This window comes from Pristiophorus japonicus, chromosome 20, assembly GCF_044704955.1.
Source record: "Pristiophorus japonicus isolate sPriJap1 chromosome 20, sPriJap1.hap1, whole genome shotgun sequence".
Lineage (NCBI taxonomy): Eukaryota > Metazoa > Chordata > Chondrichthyes > Pristiophoridae > Pristiophorus > Pristiophorus japonicus.
In genome coordinates, this window is record NC_091996.1 from 88,748,556 (window position 1) to 88,764,057 (window position 15,502).

General features: G+C 53.1%; 1 protein-coding gene across 1 annotated transcript in view; it reads right to left on the reverse strand.

Annotated features, from left to right (window-relative positions):
• LOC139232819 (zonadhesin-like) overlaps positions 1-15,502 on the reverse strand; it is a 197,652-nt gene that overhangs the window by 108,099 nt on the left and 74,051 nt on the right. Inside the window, exons 17-18 of the mRNA XM_070863314.1 lie at positions 10,231-10,493; positions 1,924-2,008 (exon numbers count right to left, since the gene is read on the reverse strand). Coding sequence (XP_070719415.1) covers positions 1,924-2,008; positions 10,231-10,493 — 348 coding nt within the window. The remainder of the gene's footprint in view (positions 1-1,923; positions 2,009-10,230; positions 10,494-15,502) is intronic.

Consider the following 15,502-nt stretch of genomic DNA (forward strand, 5'->3'; position numbering starts at 1 on the left):
GCTCGTTGCCCCGTGTCCTAACTCGCACCGAGTCCCACTCACCCATCACCCCCTGTGCTCGCTGACCCCGTGTCCTAACTCGCACTGAGTCCCGCTCACCCATCACCCCCTGTGCTCGTTGCCCCGTGTCCTAACACGCACCGAGTCCCGCTCACCCATCACCCCCAGTGCTCGTTGCCCCGTGTCCTAACTCGCACCGAATCCCGCTCACCCATCACCCCCTGTGCTCGTTGCCCCGTGTCCTAACTCGCACCGAGTCCCGCTCACCCATCACCCCCTGTGCCCGCTGACCTACATTGGCTCCCGGTTAAGCAACGCCTCGATTTCAAAATTCTCATCCTTGTTTACAAATCCCTCCATGGCCCTCGCCCCTCCCTATCTCTGTAATCTCCTCCAGCCCCACAATCCCCCGAGATGTCTGCGCTCCTCTAATTCTGCCCTCCTGAGCATCCCTGATTATAATCGCTCCACCATCGGCGGCCGTGCCTTGTGTTGCCTGGGCCCCAAGCTCTGGAACTCCCTCCCTAAACCTCTCCGCCTCTCTTTCCTCCTTCAAGACGCTTCTTAAAACCGACCTCTTTGACCCAGCTTTTGAGCACCTGCCCTAATTTCTACTTATTTATGTGGCTGGGTGTCAAATATTGTATCTCATGAAGGGCCTTGGGATGTTTCACTATGTTAAAGGCGCTGTATAAATACAAATATTGAAGAGCTGGAACGACGGGCCCTGGGACCTCGTGACCCCCGACCTGTGAGAGAACAGCTCCGCAGGTCGGGCTATAAAAGAGCTGGGGGCACACCACTTCAACCTCCAGCGCGAGCTGCTCCAAGTGTGCGACGATTTTGAGCTGGGCGACTGGGTGACGTCATCAAAACCCTGGTCGCCATTTTTGGAGCGTGGGCAGGAACATCGGCGGGGCCCAGGTACAGAGGAGCGGGAAGGTCGGGGCGGAGGAGCGGCGAGTGTTTGTGGCGGAGGTGCGACAGATGAGGGGTACGGGGGCCCAGAAGAGCCGAGGGCCCAGGGGGCAGCACGGGCCCAGCCCACACTGTGCGATATGTGCGCGCACTGGGTCCGTGCAGCAGAGCTGGTCTCCAGTCGTCCTGGTTAACCCTTGCCACTGGACCAAGACCTGGCTCTGTCAAGCCCCGTGTGGTGGCTGGTGTACAACGGTCACCCCACGTTAAAAAAAATCCACGCACAGGCATCTTCCACCCCCTCAATTGGAGTTCAGGACCTGGAACATCGGGTCCTTCATTGAAACATCTGTGAACTCGTGGAAGCAAGTCATCCTCGCTCGAGGGACCGCCTACGATGATGGTGACAAAACTCAGGAACAACCCCATGATCAAACTCAGAGTCTGTCTTATATTTATGGCCAAAGTTCTCTTAAATTTTGTTTGGGTGGACAGCCATCTATCCTTTCGAACCCCTTCATAATTTTAAAGAGCTCTATCAGCTCACCCCTCAGCCTTCTTTTTTCTCGGGAACAGAGCCCCAGTCTGTTCAATCTTTCCTGATAGTTCTAACCTCTAGTTCGTCCTGATAGTTTTAACCTTCCATCCTTGTAAATGTTGCTTGCAATTTCGCCAGTGCTTCTATACAGAGTGTCAAATACCCAGTCAGTCAGCCAGTGTGAAGTTGTAACGTGTGCAAGGTTTGTTCACTCAGAGAGTTGTGAACCTGTGGAATTCTCTACCACAGAAAGTTGTTGGGACCAGTTCGCTAGATATATTCAAAAGGGAGTTAGATGTGGCCCTTACTGCCAAAAGGATCAAGGGGTATGGAGAGAAAGCAGGAATGGGGTACTGAAGTTGCATGTTCAGCCACGATCATATTGAATGGTGGTGCAGGCTCGAAGGGCCGAATGGCCTGCTCCTGCACCTATTTTCTATGTTTCTATGCTGCTTAATTTCACTCACAGAAGCAGGGTCCGTTGATCACAGCGATGTTGTCCAGTGCAATATCACCCACTTCGGTTAAACCTCGGACCGTTTCAAAGATAACCTGTCAACAAAGGAAACCGCAAGGGTCATTAACGGGCGAAAATGTCAAATTCTCATCCTTGTGTTCAAATCCCTCCACGGCCTCGCCCCCTCCCTAGCTCTGTAACCTCCTCCAGCCACACAACCCTCCGAGATCTCTGCGCTCCTCCAATTCTGGCCTCTTGCGTATCAATCGCTTCACCATCGGTGGCCGTGCCTTCAGCTGCCTGGGCCCCCAAGCTCTGGAATTCCCTCTCTAAACCTCTCCGCCTCTCTCTCTCTTTTAAGACCCTCCTTAAAACCCACCTTATTGACCAAGCTTTTGGCCATCTGCCCTAATATCTCCTTATGCCGCTCGGTGTCAAATTGTATCCGATAACGCTCCCGGGAAGCACCTTGGGGCATTTCACCACCTTAAAGGCGCTATATAAATACAATTTGTTGTAAAAAAAATACATGTTGCGGTGAGGGAGGGGTTCTCAAGGATGGTCTTTTAGACAGGCAATTGCACCTCTGAGTTGACGCCTGAAAAAAACACTTTTAACCGAGAATTCAAGGCATTCTTTCCAGTCAAAGGATTGTGGGCTCCTTCAGCACGTGCCTGAACTACCCATGGCACTGTAAAGAGGTGTGAATTTTCTCCGTCACCCCGCACCTCCCCGAAAAATAATTGGCAGAGCCCATTCTCGGCAGCCGCCCCATTGAGAGTAACAGGGCCTCCGCAGGCTGCACCATGTCGCCTCCACAGTACGGGGGTGGGGGTTGGTCAGATCCCTTGGCAATCTCAAGAGGTGTGAATTCTCCTCGTCCGCCCCTGAATGCAGGAATGGTAGAACCCACTGTCGCCAGCAGCCCAGCAGGGAGGCTGTACCATGTTGGCCCGCCAATTCGGCAGGGGTGGGGGCGGGAGAGGGAAGAAAGGGCGGAGGTCAGATTGTGAGCAGGGGAGCAGTTGGCCGTTTTTGGCGGGCTACCTCCACGGCCGCCATCTTGGTCAACCGGCGGTTGGGATTTATTTATGTTTCGACGGCGGCGGCGGCTCGATCTGCTACTGTGGTGGAAAGGGAAGGGGGCCAGGTCGTCGAGCTTGTGCCCCGAGATTGTCGAGTTTGCCTGAGGGAGCAGTGGCTCGGTCGCCATTTTGAGGCGATGGCGCCTCCTCCTCCCAGGGGACACTCTTGCAGCAGGTCGGTGAACTCCGGGCCGGTTTTGAGGCCGGCGGCCTTTCGCTGTGGCTGCTTTACTTTCCTTGGCACAGGATCTGACGTGAGGGCGTCAACAACTTGTATTTATATCCTCCATCATGGGCAGACCCTCGAAGTCGAGGAAGACTCTCTTCCACTCTCAAAGTGAGTTCTCATGCCACTGAACAGTCCAATACGGGAATTGCAGTCTCTGTCACAGGTGGGACAGACAGTGGTTGAGGGAAGGGGAGGGTGGGACAGGTTTGCCGCACGCTCCTTCCGCTGCCCACGCTTGCTTTCTGCGCGCTCTCGGCGACGAGACTCGAGGTGCTCAGCGCCCTCCCCGATGCACTTCCTCCACTTAGGGCGGACTGGTCTCTGGCCAGGGACTCCCAGGTGTCGGTGGGGGTGTTGCACTTTATCAGGGAGGCTTTGAGGGTGGTCCCTTTTAACGTTTCCTCTGCCCACCTTTGGCTCGTTTGCCGTGTAGGAGTTCCGAGCAGAGCGCTACTCAGTTTTTTAAACGATAAGGGGATAAGGGGTTATGGGGAGCGAGCAGGGAAGTGGAGCTGAGTCTGTCATGTATTCAACCAGCATTGTAACCCATGTATAATCTGACCTAAGTTGTACACAGTGAGAACAATGACCACTAGGTGGTGAACTTGTGGGAGACACTCCTAACCTGGACCTTCAGGTATAAAAGGGGAAGCTCCACCCACTTCCATCACTTGAGTGCTATGGGATAAAGGACAGGTCACAGACTGACCTTCTCTCAAGCATGGGCCTCGTGTGCATTTATACTCTACAGTAAGGACGTATCAGAGTCCATGATCGGATCAGCCATGGTCGTATTAAATGGCGGAGCAGGCTCGAGGGGCCGAATGGCCGACTCCTGCTCCTATTTCTTATGTTCTTATGTTGCTTTGGGAGTCTTGTGTTGGGCATGTGGACGATGTGAGCCGCCCAACGGAGCTGGTCGAGTGTGGTCAGTGCTTCGATGCTGGCAATTGCAGAGATGAGGGGGTTGACTTATGAGGAAAGGTTGAGCAGGTTGGGCCTCTACTCATTGGAGTTCAGAAGAATGAGAGGTGATCTTATCGAAACGTATAAGATAATGAGGGGGTTCAACAAGGTGGATGCAGAGAGGATGTTTCCACCGATAGGGGAAACTAAAACTAGGGGAAGTAGTCTTAGAATTTGACACAAAGATTAGTGGGAAAGCGGGTTGTGTAGAGGACACAGAGAGGCTGCAAAGAGATTTGGATCGGTTAAGCGAATGGGCGAAGGTTTGGCAGATGGAACACAATGTCGAAAAGTGTGAGGTCATCCACCTTGGGAAAAAAAACAAAAAAAGGGAATACTATTTGAATGGGGAGAAATTACAACATGCTGTGGTGCAGAGGGACCTGGGGGTCCTTGTGCATGAATCCCAAAAAGTTAGTTTGCAGGTGCAGCAGGTAATCAGGAAGGCGAATGGAATGTTGGCCTTCATTGCGAGAGGGATGGAGTACAAAAGCAGGGAGGTCCTGCTCAACTGTGTAGGGTATTGGTGAGGCTGCACCTGGAGTACTGCGTGCAGTTTTGGTCGCCTTACTTAAGGAAGGACATACTGGCTTTGGAGGGGGTACAGAGACGATTCACTAGGCTGATTCCAGAGATGAGGGGGTTATCTTATGATGATGGATTGAGTAGACTGGGTCTTTACTCCTTGGAGTTCAGAAGGATGAGGGGTGATCTTATAGAAACATTTAAAATCATGAAAGGGATAGACAAGATAGAGGCAGAGAGGTTGTTTCCACTGGTCGGGGAGACTAGAACTAGGGGGCACAGCCTCAAAATACGGGGGGAGCCAATTTAAAACCGAGTTGAGAAGGAATTTCTTCTCCCAGAGGGTTGTGAATCTGTGGAATTCTCTGCCCAAGGAAGCAGTTGAGGCTGGCTCATTGAATGTATTCAAGTCACAGATAGATAGATTTTTAACCAATAAGGGAATTAAGGGTTACGGGGAGCGGGCGGGTAAGTGGAGCTGAGTCCACGGCCAGATCAGCCATGATCTTGTTGAATGGCGGAGCAGGCTCGAGGGGCTAGATGGCCTACTCCTGTTCCTAATTCTTATGTTCTTATGTTCTTATGTTAAGGGGCCGCCCATTTAAAACTGAGATGAGGAGGAATTTCTTCTCTCAGAGGGTTGTAAATCTGTGGAATTCTTTGCCCCAGAGAGCTGTGGAGGCTGGGTCACTGAATAGATTTAAGGCGGAGATAGACAGATTTTTGAGCGATAAGGGAGTGAAGGGTTATGGGGAGCGGGCGGGGAAGTGGAGCTGAGTCCATGATCGGATCAGCCATGATCTTATTGGATGGCGGAGCAGGCTCGAGGGGCCGAATGGCCGACTCCTGCTCCTATTTCTTAAGTTCTTATGTTGGCTTGATCGAGAACACTGCCGTTGGTGCGTCTGTCCTCCCAGGGGATTGGCAGGATCTTGTGGAGACATTGTTGGTGGTATTTCTCCAGCGATTTGGAGGGGTCTACTGTATAACGCCTTTAACACAGTGAAATGACCAAAGGCGCTTCACAGGTGCATGCATTATGGTCTAAAGAATTTGACACCGAGCCACATAAGTAGAAATTATCGCAGGTGACTAAAAGTGTGGTCAAAGAGGTTGTGTGTGAACACTTCACTGATTCCTTAGGCGGCCCCCACCTGCGAGGACTATCGGCAGCAGGTTGGGGGCCGCAAAGGAGGAATAGCGTGGAGTATCCCGCTTCGAGATACAGCGCGAGCCGGTGCAGGAGGGCGACTGGGATCGGACCTCACCAAGGTCCAGGTCGCTGATTGGAGCGTGGGCAGGCACAGCAGGAGCGGCGAGGTCGGGGCGAAGGAGCGGTGAGAGATTGTAGAGGGAAGTGACCGGGGCCCAGGAGAGGCGAGGGCCCAGGGGGCAGCACGGGCCCAGCCCACACTGTGCGCGATATGTGTGCGCGCACTGGGTCCGTGCAGCAGAGCTGGTCTCCAGTCGTCCTGGTTAACCCTTGCCACTGGACCAAGGCCTCGCTCTGTCAAGCCCCGTGTGGTGGCTGGTGTACAACGGCCACCCCACGTCAAAACAATCCACCCACAGGCATCTTCCACCCTTCAGGATGTAGTTCGGGATCCGGAATATTAGGTCCTACATTGAAATACCTGTGAGCTCATCCCTTTTTGGCGAGGAAGCAAGTCATCCTCGCTTCGAGGAACTGCCTATGATGATGGTCAAAGAAGATGGTAAGAAAAACTTGCATTTATATAGCGCCTTTCACGACCACCGAACATCTCAAAGCGCTTTACAGTACTTCTTGGAGTGCAGTCACTGAGGAGAAACCTTTTTTACGCAGCGAGTGGATAGAATTTGGAACACATTGCCTGATAGGGCGGTGGACACAGATTCAATAGCAGCCTTCGAAAGGGGCTTGGATAAATACTTGAAGGAGAATAAATTGCCGGAATATGGGTAAAGCGCCAGGGGGAGTGGGACTGACTGGATCACTCCTCGAAAGAGTGGGCGCAGATTCGATGGGCCGAATGGCCTCCTGCGCTGCACTGCTGTATGATTCCATGACTAAAGGATACAAATACACATGCCTAAAAGTATGAAAATGTATGAAAACTGTCCTTAATTCCATATATTCCGTTCAGATATCCACAAAAAGACGGCTTTGTTCTCCCACAGGGTGAAGGCTGTGTGGAACAGACTTGAGAAGGGTTGGTCTACTGCCACCTTCAAGAACGGGTTGGTTTGATACCTGCTGTGAGAGAGTGGGGGTTGGGGGGGCTGGGGGGGAGGATTGTATGAAGGTTCATCATCATTGGCAGACCCTCGGAATCGAGGAAGACTTGCTTCCACTCTAAAAGTGAGTTCTCAGGCGACTGAACAGTCCAATTACAGTCCCTGTCACAGGTGGGACAGACAGTGGTTGAGGGAAAGGGAGGGTGGGACTGGTTTGCCGCACCCTCCTTCCGCTGCCTGCGCTTGCTTTCTGCACGCTCTCGGCGACGAGACTCGAGGTGCTCAGCGCCCTCCCGGATGCACTTCCTCCACTTAGGGCGGACTGGTCTTTGGCCCAGGGTACTCCCAGGTGTCGGTGGGGATGTTGCACTTTATCAAGGGAGGCTTTGAGGGTGTCCCTTGTAACGTTTCCTCTGCCCACCTTTGGCTCGCTTGCCGTGGACGAGTTCCGAGTTGAGCGCTTGCTTTGGGAGTCTCGTGTCGGGCGTGCGGACAATGTGGTCTGCCAGGTCCAAGACCACTCCAACCTCTGTCGCCGAGCTACAGTAGGCAGACAATGCCTATGAAGGTTACAGAGATGTTAATAGCACTGCTCGAGTTTGTTTGCTTTGGGTCGATAATGAACTTCCTGCTCATTAAAGTAGATTAATGAGGAGCTGGGTTCCTCTGATAGAATCATTAGACACGAGCGCGAGACGGAGCCAATGATTTGGGTCATTTCCTCTGCTCACTTTGCTCCTGCTTATGTAAAATGCCGCAAGTATGGATTGAAAGACCTTCACGAGCAGGGCTGCTAAACCTCCCGGAGACTCCAGGAATTGAAGGTTGATTTCAGGCACACTGCTGGGAGCAACACCAGAGAGAAAAATCATAGAGGCGGGTTGCGGGAGAGTGGGGGTGGGGGGGAGGTGGGGGTCGGGGGCGAGGGGGGGGGGGGTTGCATTTAAAAAGATTTGTGTGCGGTGTGATTTACTTTTACGCATTCCTTTCGGGTATTGGTTAGAGAGCTATTGGCGATGGGGAAAAAGGCTGCTCGATTGAGAGTCGAGAATGATCCAATCGGGTAACGGAAAGTCTGCTCGCTTTCCGATTGGGCCGTGGGAAGGAGGGGGCTCTGCGAGGATCTGACCAATGGTGGGAGTGTGGGGGGCGGGGGGGGGGGGGGCGGGGCGGGTCATGTGATGAAAGTTCCAGGGATGCGTTCAGGAATAGCCCCACGCGGTACGTCAGTGGGATGATAGCATCGTGGTAATGTTACTGAGCTAGTGATTCAAAGGCCCGGACGCGTGAGTATGTAAGTCCAAATCCCACCACGGCGACTGGGGGATTTTTGAATTCCATTTTCAACATCATGAGGGGTCTGGACATGTATTTAACCCCGAGTGACCTGCATGACACCTGACCACCAGAGGGCCCACTTGGCGGAGGCCCAAGGGATCCCAGCATCCCTTGGGAGCACGGTTATATAAGGAGGCCAGCCACGAGGTACATGCACTCTGGAATCTTATTAAAGGGGCTGAGGTCACACTTGCTCATTGTGCACAGTGCTCAGTCTCACCCTTTATTATGAGTGTACCAGAGTAGACCGAGAGAAACTCTTCCATTTGGCGGAAGGGTCGAGAACCAGAGGATACGGAATGAAGGCGATCGGCAAAAGAACCAAAGGCGATGTAAGAAAACACTTTTTTTACGCAGCGAGCGGTTAGGATCTGGAACGCGCTGCCTGAGAGGGCGGTGGAGGCAGACTCAATCGCGGCTTTCAAACGGGAGTTGGATAAGTGCCTGAAGGGGAAAATTGCAGGGCTCCGGGGAAAGGGCGGGGGGGGGAGTGGGACTGGCTGAAAGTCGGTACGGGACTCCATGAGCCGAACGGCCTTTCTCCATGCTGGAACCATTCTATGAATTGAATAAAACTGGAATTTAAAAAGTTAGTATCAGAAATGATGACCGTGAAACTATGGGATTGATGTTAAAAACTCAACTTCACAGGTCGGGGCCATTGGAGGGAGCAGCGCGCAGGAGGCCCGGCTCGGTAATCGGCATGGTCCCGGCCTGCAAGACCATCAGCAGGCCGGGGCCATTGGAGGGAGCAGCGTGCGGTGGCATACCACGGCAGGGAGCAGCGCGTGCTGTTGCAGGAGGGCGACGGCTGCGAAGCCAGGTCGCTGATTGCAGTGCGGGCAGGCCCAGCAGGAGGGGCGAAGGAGTGGCAAGAGTCCGTAGAGGGAAGTGACCGGGGCCCAGGAGAGACGTGAGTTCGGGGGCCCAGAAGTGGCGAGGGCCCAGGAGCAGCACGGGCCCAGCCCACACTGTGCGATATGTGCGCGCACTGGGTCCGTGCAGCAGAGCTGGTCTCCAGTCGCCCTGGTTAACCCTTGCCACTGGACCAAGACCTCGCTCTGTCAAGCCCCGTGTGGTGGCTGGTGTGCAACGGCCACCCCACGTTAAAAAAATCCACCCACAGGCATCTTCCACCCTTCGGGATGTAGTTCGGGATCTGGAATATCAGGTCCTTCATTGAAACACCTGTGAACTCATCCCTTTTTGGCGAGGAAGCAAGTCATCCTTGTATTCACTGGAGTTCAGAAAAATGAGAGGGGATCTCATAGAAACGTTTATAATTCTGACGGGTTTAGACAGGTTAGATGCAGGAAGAATGTTCCCGATGTTGGGGAAGTCCAGAACCAGGGGTCACAGTCTAAGGATAAGGGGTAAGCCATTTAGGACCAAGATGAGGAGAAACTTCTTCGCCCAGAGAGTGGTGAACCTGTGGAATTCTCTACCACAGAAAGTTGTTGAGGCCAGTTCACTAAATATATTCAAAAAGGAGTTAGATGAGGTCCTTACTACTCGGGGGATCAAGGGGTATGGCGAGAAAGCAGGAATGGGGTACTGAAGTTGCATGTTCAGCCATGAACTCATTGAATGGCGGTGCAGGTTCGAAGGGCCGAATGGTCTACTCCTGCACCTATTTTCTATGTTTCTATGTTTCTATCCTCGATACGAGGGAAGTGCCTATGATGATGGTGGTTCACTAATGTCTATCAGGGAAGGAAACCTGCCGCCCTTACCCGGTCTGGGCCTACATGTGACTCCAGACACACAGCAATGTGGTTGACTCTTAACTGCCCCTCTGAGGTGGCCCAGCGAGACACTCGGTTGTAACAATACGCGAGGAAAGCAGTCTTCCCCAGCAGGCAGCTCGCCACCTGCTCAAAGGTTCAATAAATGCCGGCCCTGCGACGCCCACAACCCAGGAATGAATTTGAAAGAGAAACGATCAGCGGTCCCTCACCCGAATTGTGCTGTGCGTCGGCACCGGGATGGTGACCGCCCCCGATAGCCAGGCGTGGCTCTGCGGCAAGGTCCGGTCCCACAGCGGCGTCTCGCGCGCACCGTCCCCGACCAGAACCCTGAGCGTCGCCCCGTCATCGAAACCGCCGTACATGTGGTACGAGAACTCGACGCACACGTCCCCGCTGACATTCAGAGGCCGGCTTTCCAGGCGGATGAACTGCCTGGGAGCCAAGTTGCTGGCCTCCTCGTAGATGTAGTAGCCTGTTTGAAAGAAAGAAACACGTTGCATTTCTATGGCGCCTTTCACGACCACCGGACGTCCCGAAGCGCTTTGCAGCCAACGAAGTACTTTTGGGAGTGCGGTCACTGTTGTGACGTGGGAAACGCCAATTTGCGCACAGCAAGCTCCCACACACCGCACTGCGATAATGACCCAGATCATCTGTTTTTAGTGATGTTGATTGAGGGATAAATATTGGCCCCAGGACACCGGGGATAACTCCCCCCGCTCTTCTTCCAATAGTGCCGCGGGATCTTTTACATCCACCTGAGAGAGCAGCCGGGGCCTCGGAACGACAGCACCTCCTATTTCCGCTGGTTGAGGAATCTAGGACGAGGGTGCAGTGGCCTGGAAATCTCGGCCTCCGTACGGGGTGTGTACAGAGTGTGTACGGGGTGTGTGCGGAGTGTGTACGGAGTGTGTACGGAGTGTGTGCGGAGTGTGTACGGGGTGTGTACGAGGTGTGTGCGGAGTGTGTACGGAGTGTGTACGGGGTGTGTGCGGAGTGTGTACGGAGTGTGTACGGAGTGTGTGCGGAGTGTGTACGGGGTGTGTACGGAGTGTGTACGGAGTATATGCGGAGTGTGTACGGGGTGTGTGCGGAGTGTACGGGGTGTGTGCGGAGTGTGTACGGGGTGTGTGCGGAGTGTGTACGGAGTGTGTACGGAGTGTGTACGGGGTGTGTGCGGAGTGTGTGCGGAGTGTGTACGGAGTGTGTACGGGGTGTGTACGGGGTGTGTACGGAGTGTGTACGTGGTGTGTACGGAGTGTGTACGGGGTGTGTACGGGGTGTGTGCGGAGTGTGTACGGAGTGTGTACGGGGTGTGTGCGGAGTGTGTACAGAGTGTGTGCGGAGTGTGTACGGGGTGTGTGCGGAGTGTGTACGGGGTGTGTACGGGGTGTGTACGGAGTGTGTACGGAGTGTGTACGGGGTGTGTGCGGAGTGTGTACGGGGTGTGTGCGGAGTGTGTACGGAGTGTGTACGGGGTGTGTACGGAGTGTGTACGGGGTGTGTGCGGGGTGTGTACAGAGTGTGTACGGGGTGTGTACGGAGTGTGTACGGAGTGTGTACGGGGTGTGTGCGGAGTGTGTGCGGAGTGTGTACGGGGTGTGTGCGGAGTGTGTACGGGGTGTGTACGGGGTGTGTGCGGAGTGTGTACGGGGTGTGTACGGAGTGTGTGCGGAATGTGTACGGGGTGTGTGCGGAATGTGTACGGGGTGTGTACGGGGTGTGTACGGGGTGTGTGCGGAGTGTGTACGGGGTGTGTACGGGGTGTGTGTGGAGTGTGTACGGGGTGTGTACGGAGTGTGTGCGGAATGTGTACGGGGTGTGTACGGAGTGTGTACGGGATGTGTACGGGGTGTGTGCGGAGTGTGTGCGGAGTGTGTACGGGGTGTGTACGGAGTGTGTACGGGGTGTGTACGGGGTGTGTACGGGGTGTGTACGGGGTGTGTACGGAGTGTGTGCGGAATGTGTACGGGGTGTGTACGGAGTGTGTACGGGTGTGTACGGGGTGTGTACGGAGCGTGTACGGGGCGTGTGCGGAGTGTGTACGGGGTGTGTGCGGAGTGTGTACGGAGTGTGTACGGGGTGTGTACGGAGTGTGTACGTGGTATGTACGGAGTGTGTACGGAGTGTGTACGGGGTGTGTGCGGAGTGTGTGCGGGGTGTGTGCGGAGTGTGTACGGGGTGTGTGCGGAGTGTGTGTGGAGTGTGTACGGGGTGTGTACGGAGTGTGTGCGGAATGTGTACGGGGTGTGTACGGAGTGTGTACGGGGTGTGTACGGGGTGTGTACGGGGTGTGTGCGGAGTGTGTGCGGAGTGTGTGCGGGGTGTGTACGGAGTGTGTACGGGGTGTGTGCGGGGTGTGTACGGGGTGTGTACGGAGTGTGTGCGGAATGTGTACGGGGTGTGTGCGGAGTGTGTACGGGGTGTGTACGGGGTGTGTACGGAGTGTGTACGGGGTGTGTGCGGAGTGTGTGCGGAGTGTGTACGGAGTGTGTACGGGGTGTGTACGGAGTGTGTACGGGGTGTGTACGGAGTGTGTGCGGAATGTGTACGGGGTGTGTGCGGAGTGTGTACGGGGTGTGTACGGAGTGTGTGCGGAGTGTGTGCGGAGTGTGTACGGGGTGTGTACGGGGTGTGTACGGAGTGTGTACGGGGTGTGTGCGGAGTGTGTGCGGAGTGTGTACGGAGTGTGTACGGGGTGTGTGCGGAGTGTGTGCGGAGTGTGTACGGGGTGTGTGCGGAGTGTGTGCGGGGTGTGTGCGGAGTGTGTGCGGAGTGTGTACGGGGTGTGTGCGGAGTGTGTACGGAGTGTGTACGGAGTGTGTGCGGAGTGTGTATGGACCCGGGAAGGCATCGCAAAAGTCGGTTTTCGGCGCACAATGCGCACGCACTGAAAACCGGCCTTTTCTGCCCTGTCTAGCTTTGGCTCGACAGATCCTCCCGATCTCGGCAGCCAGGACATTCGTCCTAATATCCCCTTATGTGGCTCGGTGTCACATTTTGTCTGATAATCGCTCCTGTGAAGCGCCTCGAGACGGAAGTAGTGGCCCAGTTAATCCCAGTCCTCTGCTTCCTGCGAGCGCTCGACACAAGAAGGTTAAAAAAAAATGATGCGCGCCCAACTGTTCCTGCTGCGCCCGCTCGCGATCCCCGCCCTGAGGCCTCCTCTCCCTGCGCATCGCAGCGCGTGCACGGTGGCACGCCCGTAAACCGGAGCTGGTGTCACGTGGCACTGGGCAAGATTGCGATATTTACCCATACCTTGCCCAGCGGATGTCCTGAAAACTCTGCCGCCCGATAAAAGCAGGCGCATAGCCTACTGCTACAGGCGTAAGAGTTTTAAAACATACAAAAACCACAATAAAATAAAATTTAAAATGTGCATTTTAAGGTTTAAAAACCCTGCCCGCTAAAGTAAGTTTATTTTAAACCATAATTTAAAAACTTTTTAACAAATCGGAATTTTTTTTTAATAAGACGTTTACTAACTTCGTCATTAAAATTCATCTTAAAAATGTGGTGTATTTTTTCTACTTTTTTATTGGTGTTTGGGGGCTATTTCTCAAAGTATTGGATTCAAGGATGCAAGGCTTTCAGAAGAGTGAAGATAATTCACGGTGACCGTGTGCTGTACAACTGCAGTTGTGGTGTCCATTGGAATACTTTGATTAGATTCCAGCCTGTAACTCACTCCCAGGTATCTGTTATTCTATACATAAACCCCCCGAACCCCTCGATTAGATTCCAGCCTGTAACTCACGCGCGGGTATCAGTTATTCTATATATAAAACCCCCCGAACCCCTCGATTAGATTTCAGCCTGTAACTCACTCCTGGGTGTCCGTTATTCTAAATATAAACCCCCCGAACCACTCAATTAGATTTCAGCCTGTAACTCACTCCCGGGTATCTGTTATTCTATATATAAACCCCCCACACCCCTCGATTAGATTCCAGACTGTAACTCACCCCCCGGGTATCAGTTATTCTATATATAAACCCCCCGAACCCCTCGATTAGATTCCAGCCTGTAACTCACGCCCGGGTATCAGTTATTCTATATATAAACCCCCCGAACCCCTCGATTAGATTCCAGCCTGTAACTCACGCCCAGGTATCAGTTATTCTATATATAAACCCCCCCGAACCCCTCGATTAGATTTCAGCCTGTAACTCACTCCCGGGTATCTGTTATTCTATATATAAAACCCCCCGAACCCCTCGATTAGATTTCAGCCTGTAACTCACTCCTGGGTGTCCGTTATTCTAAATATAAACCCCCCGAACCACTCAATTAGATTTCAGCCTGTAACTCACTCCCGGGTATCTGTTATTCTATATATAAACCCCCCACACCCCTCGATTAGATTCCAGACTGTAACTCACCCCCCGGGTATCAATTATTCTATATATAAACCCCCCGAACCCCTCGATTAGATTCCAGCCTGTAACTCACGCCCGGGTATCAGTTATTCTATATATAAACCCCCCGAACCCCTCGATTAGATTCCAGCCTGTAACTCACGCCCAGGTATCAGTTATTCTATATATAAACCCCCCCGAACCCCTCGATTAGATTTCAGCCTGTAACTCACTCCCGGGTATCTGTTATTCTATATATAAACCCCCCGAACCCCTCGATTAGATTCCAGCCTGTAACTCACTCCTGGGTGTCCGTTATTCTATATATAAACCCCCCGAACCCCTCGATTAGATTCCAGCCTGTAACTCACGCCCGGGTATCAGTTATTCTATAAAAAAAAACCCCGAACCCCTCGATTAGATTTCAGCCTGTAACTCACTCCTGGGTGTCCGTTATTCTATATACAAACCCCCCGAACCCCTCGATTAGATTCCAGCCTGTAACTCACGCCCGGGTATCAGTTATTCTATATATAAACCCCCGAACCACTCAATTAGATTTCAGCCTGTAACTCACTCCCGGGTATCTGTTATTCTATATATAAACCCCCCACACCCCTCGATTAGATTCCAGACTGTAACTCACCCCCGGGTATCAGTTATTCTATATATAAACCCCCCGAACCCCTCGATTAGATTCCAGCCTGTAACTCACGCCCGGGTATCAGTTATTCTATATATAAACCCCCCGAACCCCTCGATTAGATTCCAGCCTGTAACTCACGCCCGGGTATCAGTTATTCTATATATAAACCCCCCCGAACCCCTCGATTAGATTTCAGCCTGTAACTCACTCCTGGGTGTCCGTTATTCTATATTTAAACCCCCTGAACCCCTCGATTAGATTCCAGCCTGTAACTCACTCCCGGGTATCTGTTATTCTATATATAAACCCCCCGAACCCTTCAATTAGATTTCAGCCTGTAACTCACTCCCGGGTATCTGTTATTCTATATATAAACCCCCCACACCCCTCGATTAGATTCCAGACTGTAACTCACCCCCGGGTATCAGTTATTCTATATATAAACCCCCCGAACCCCTCGATTAGATTCCAGCC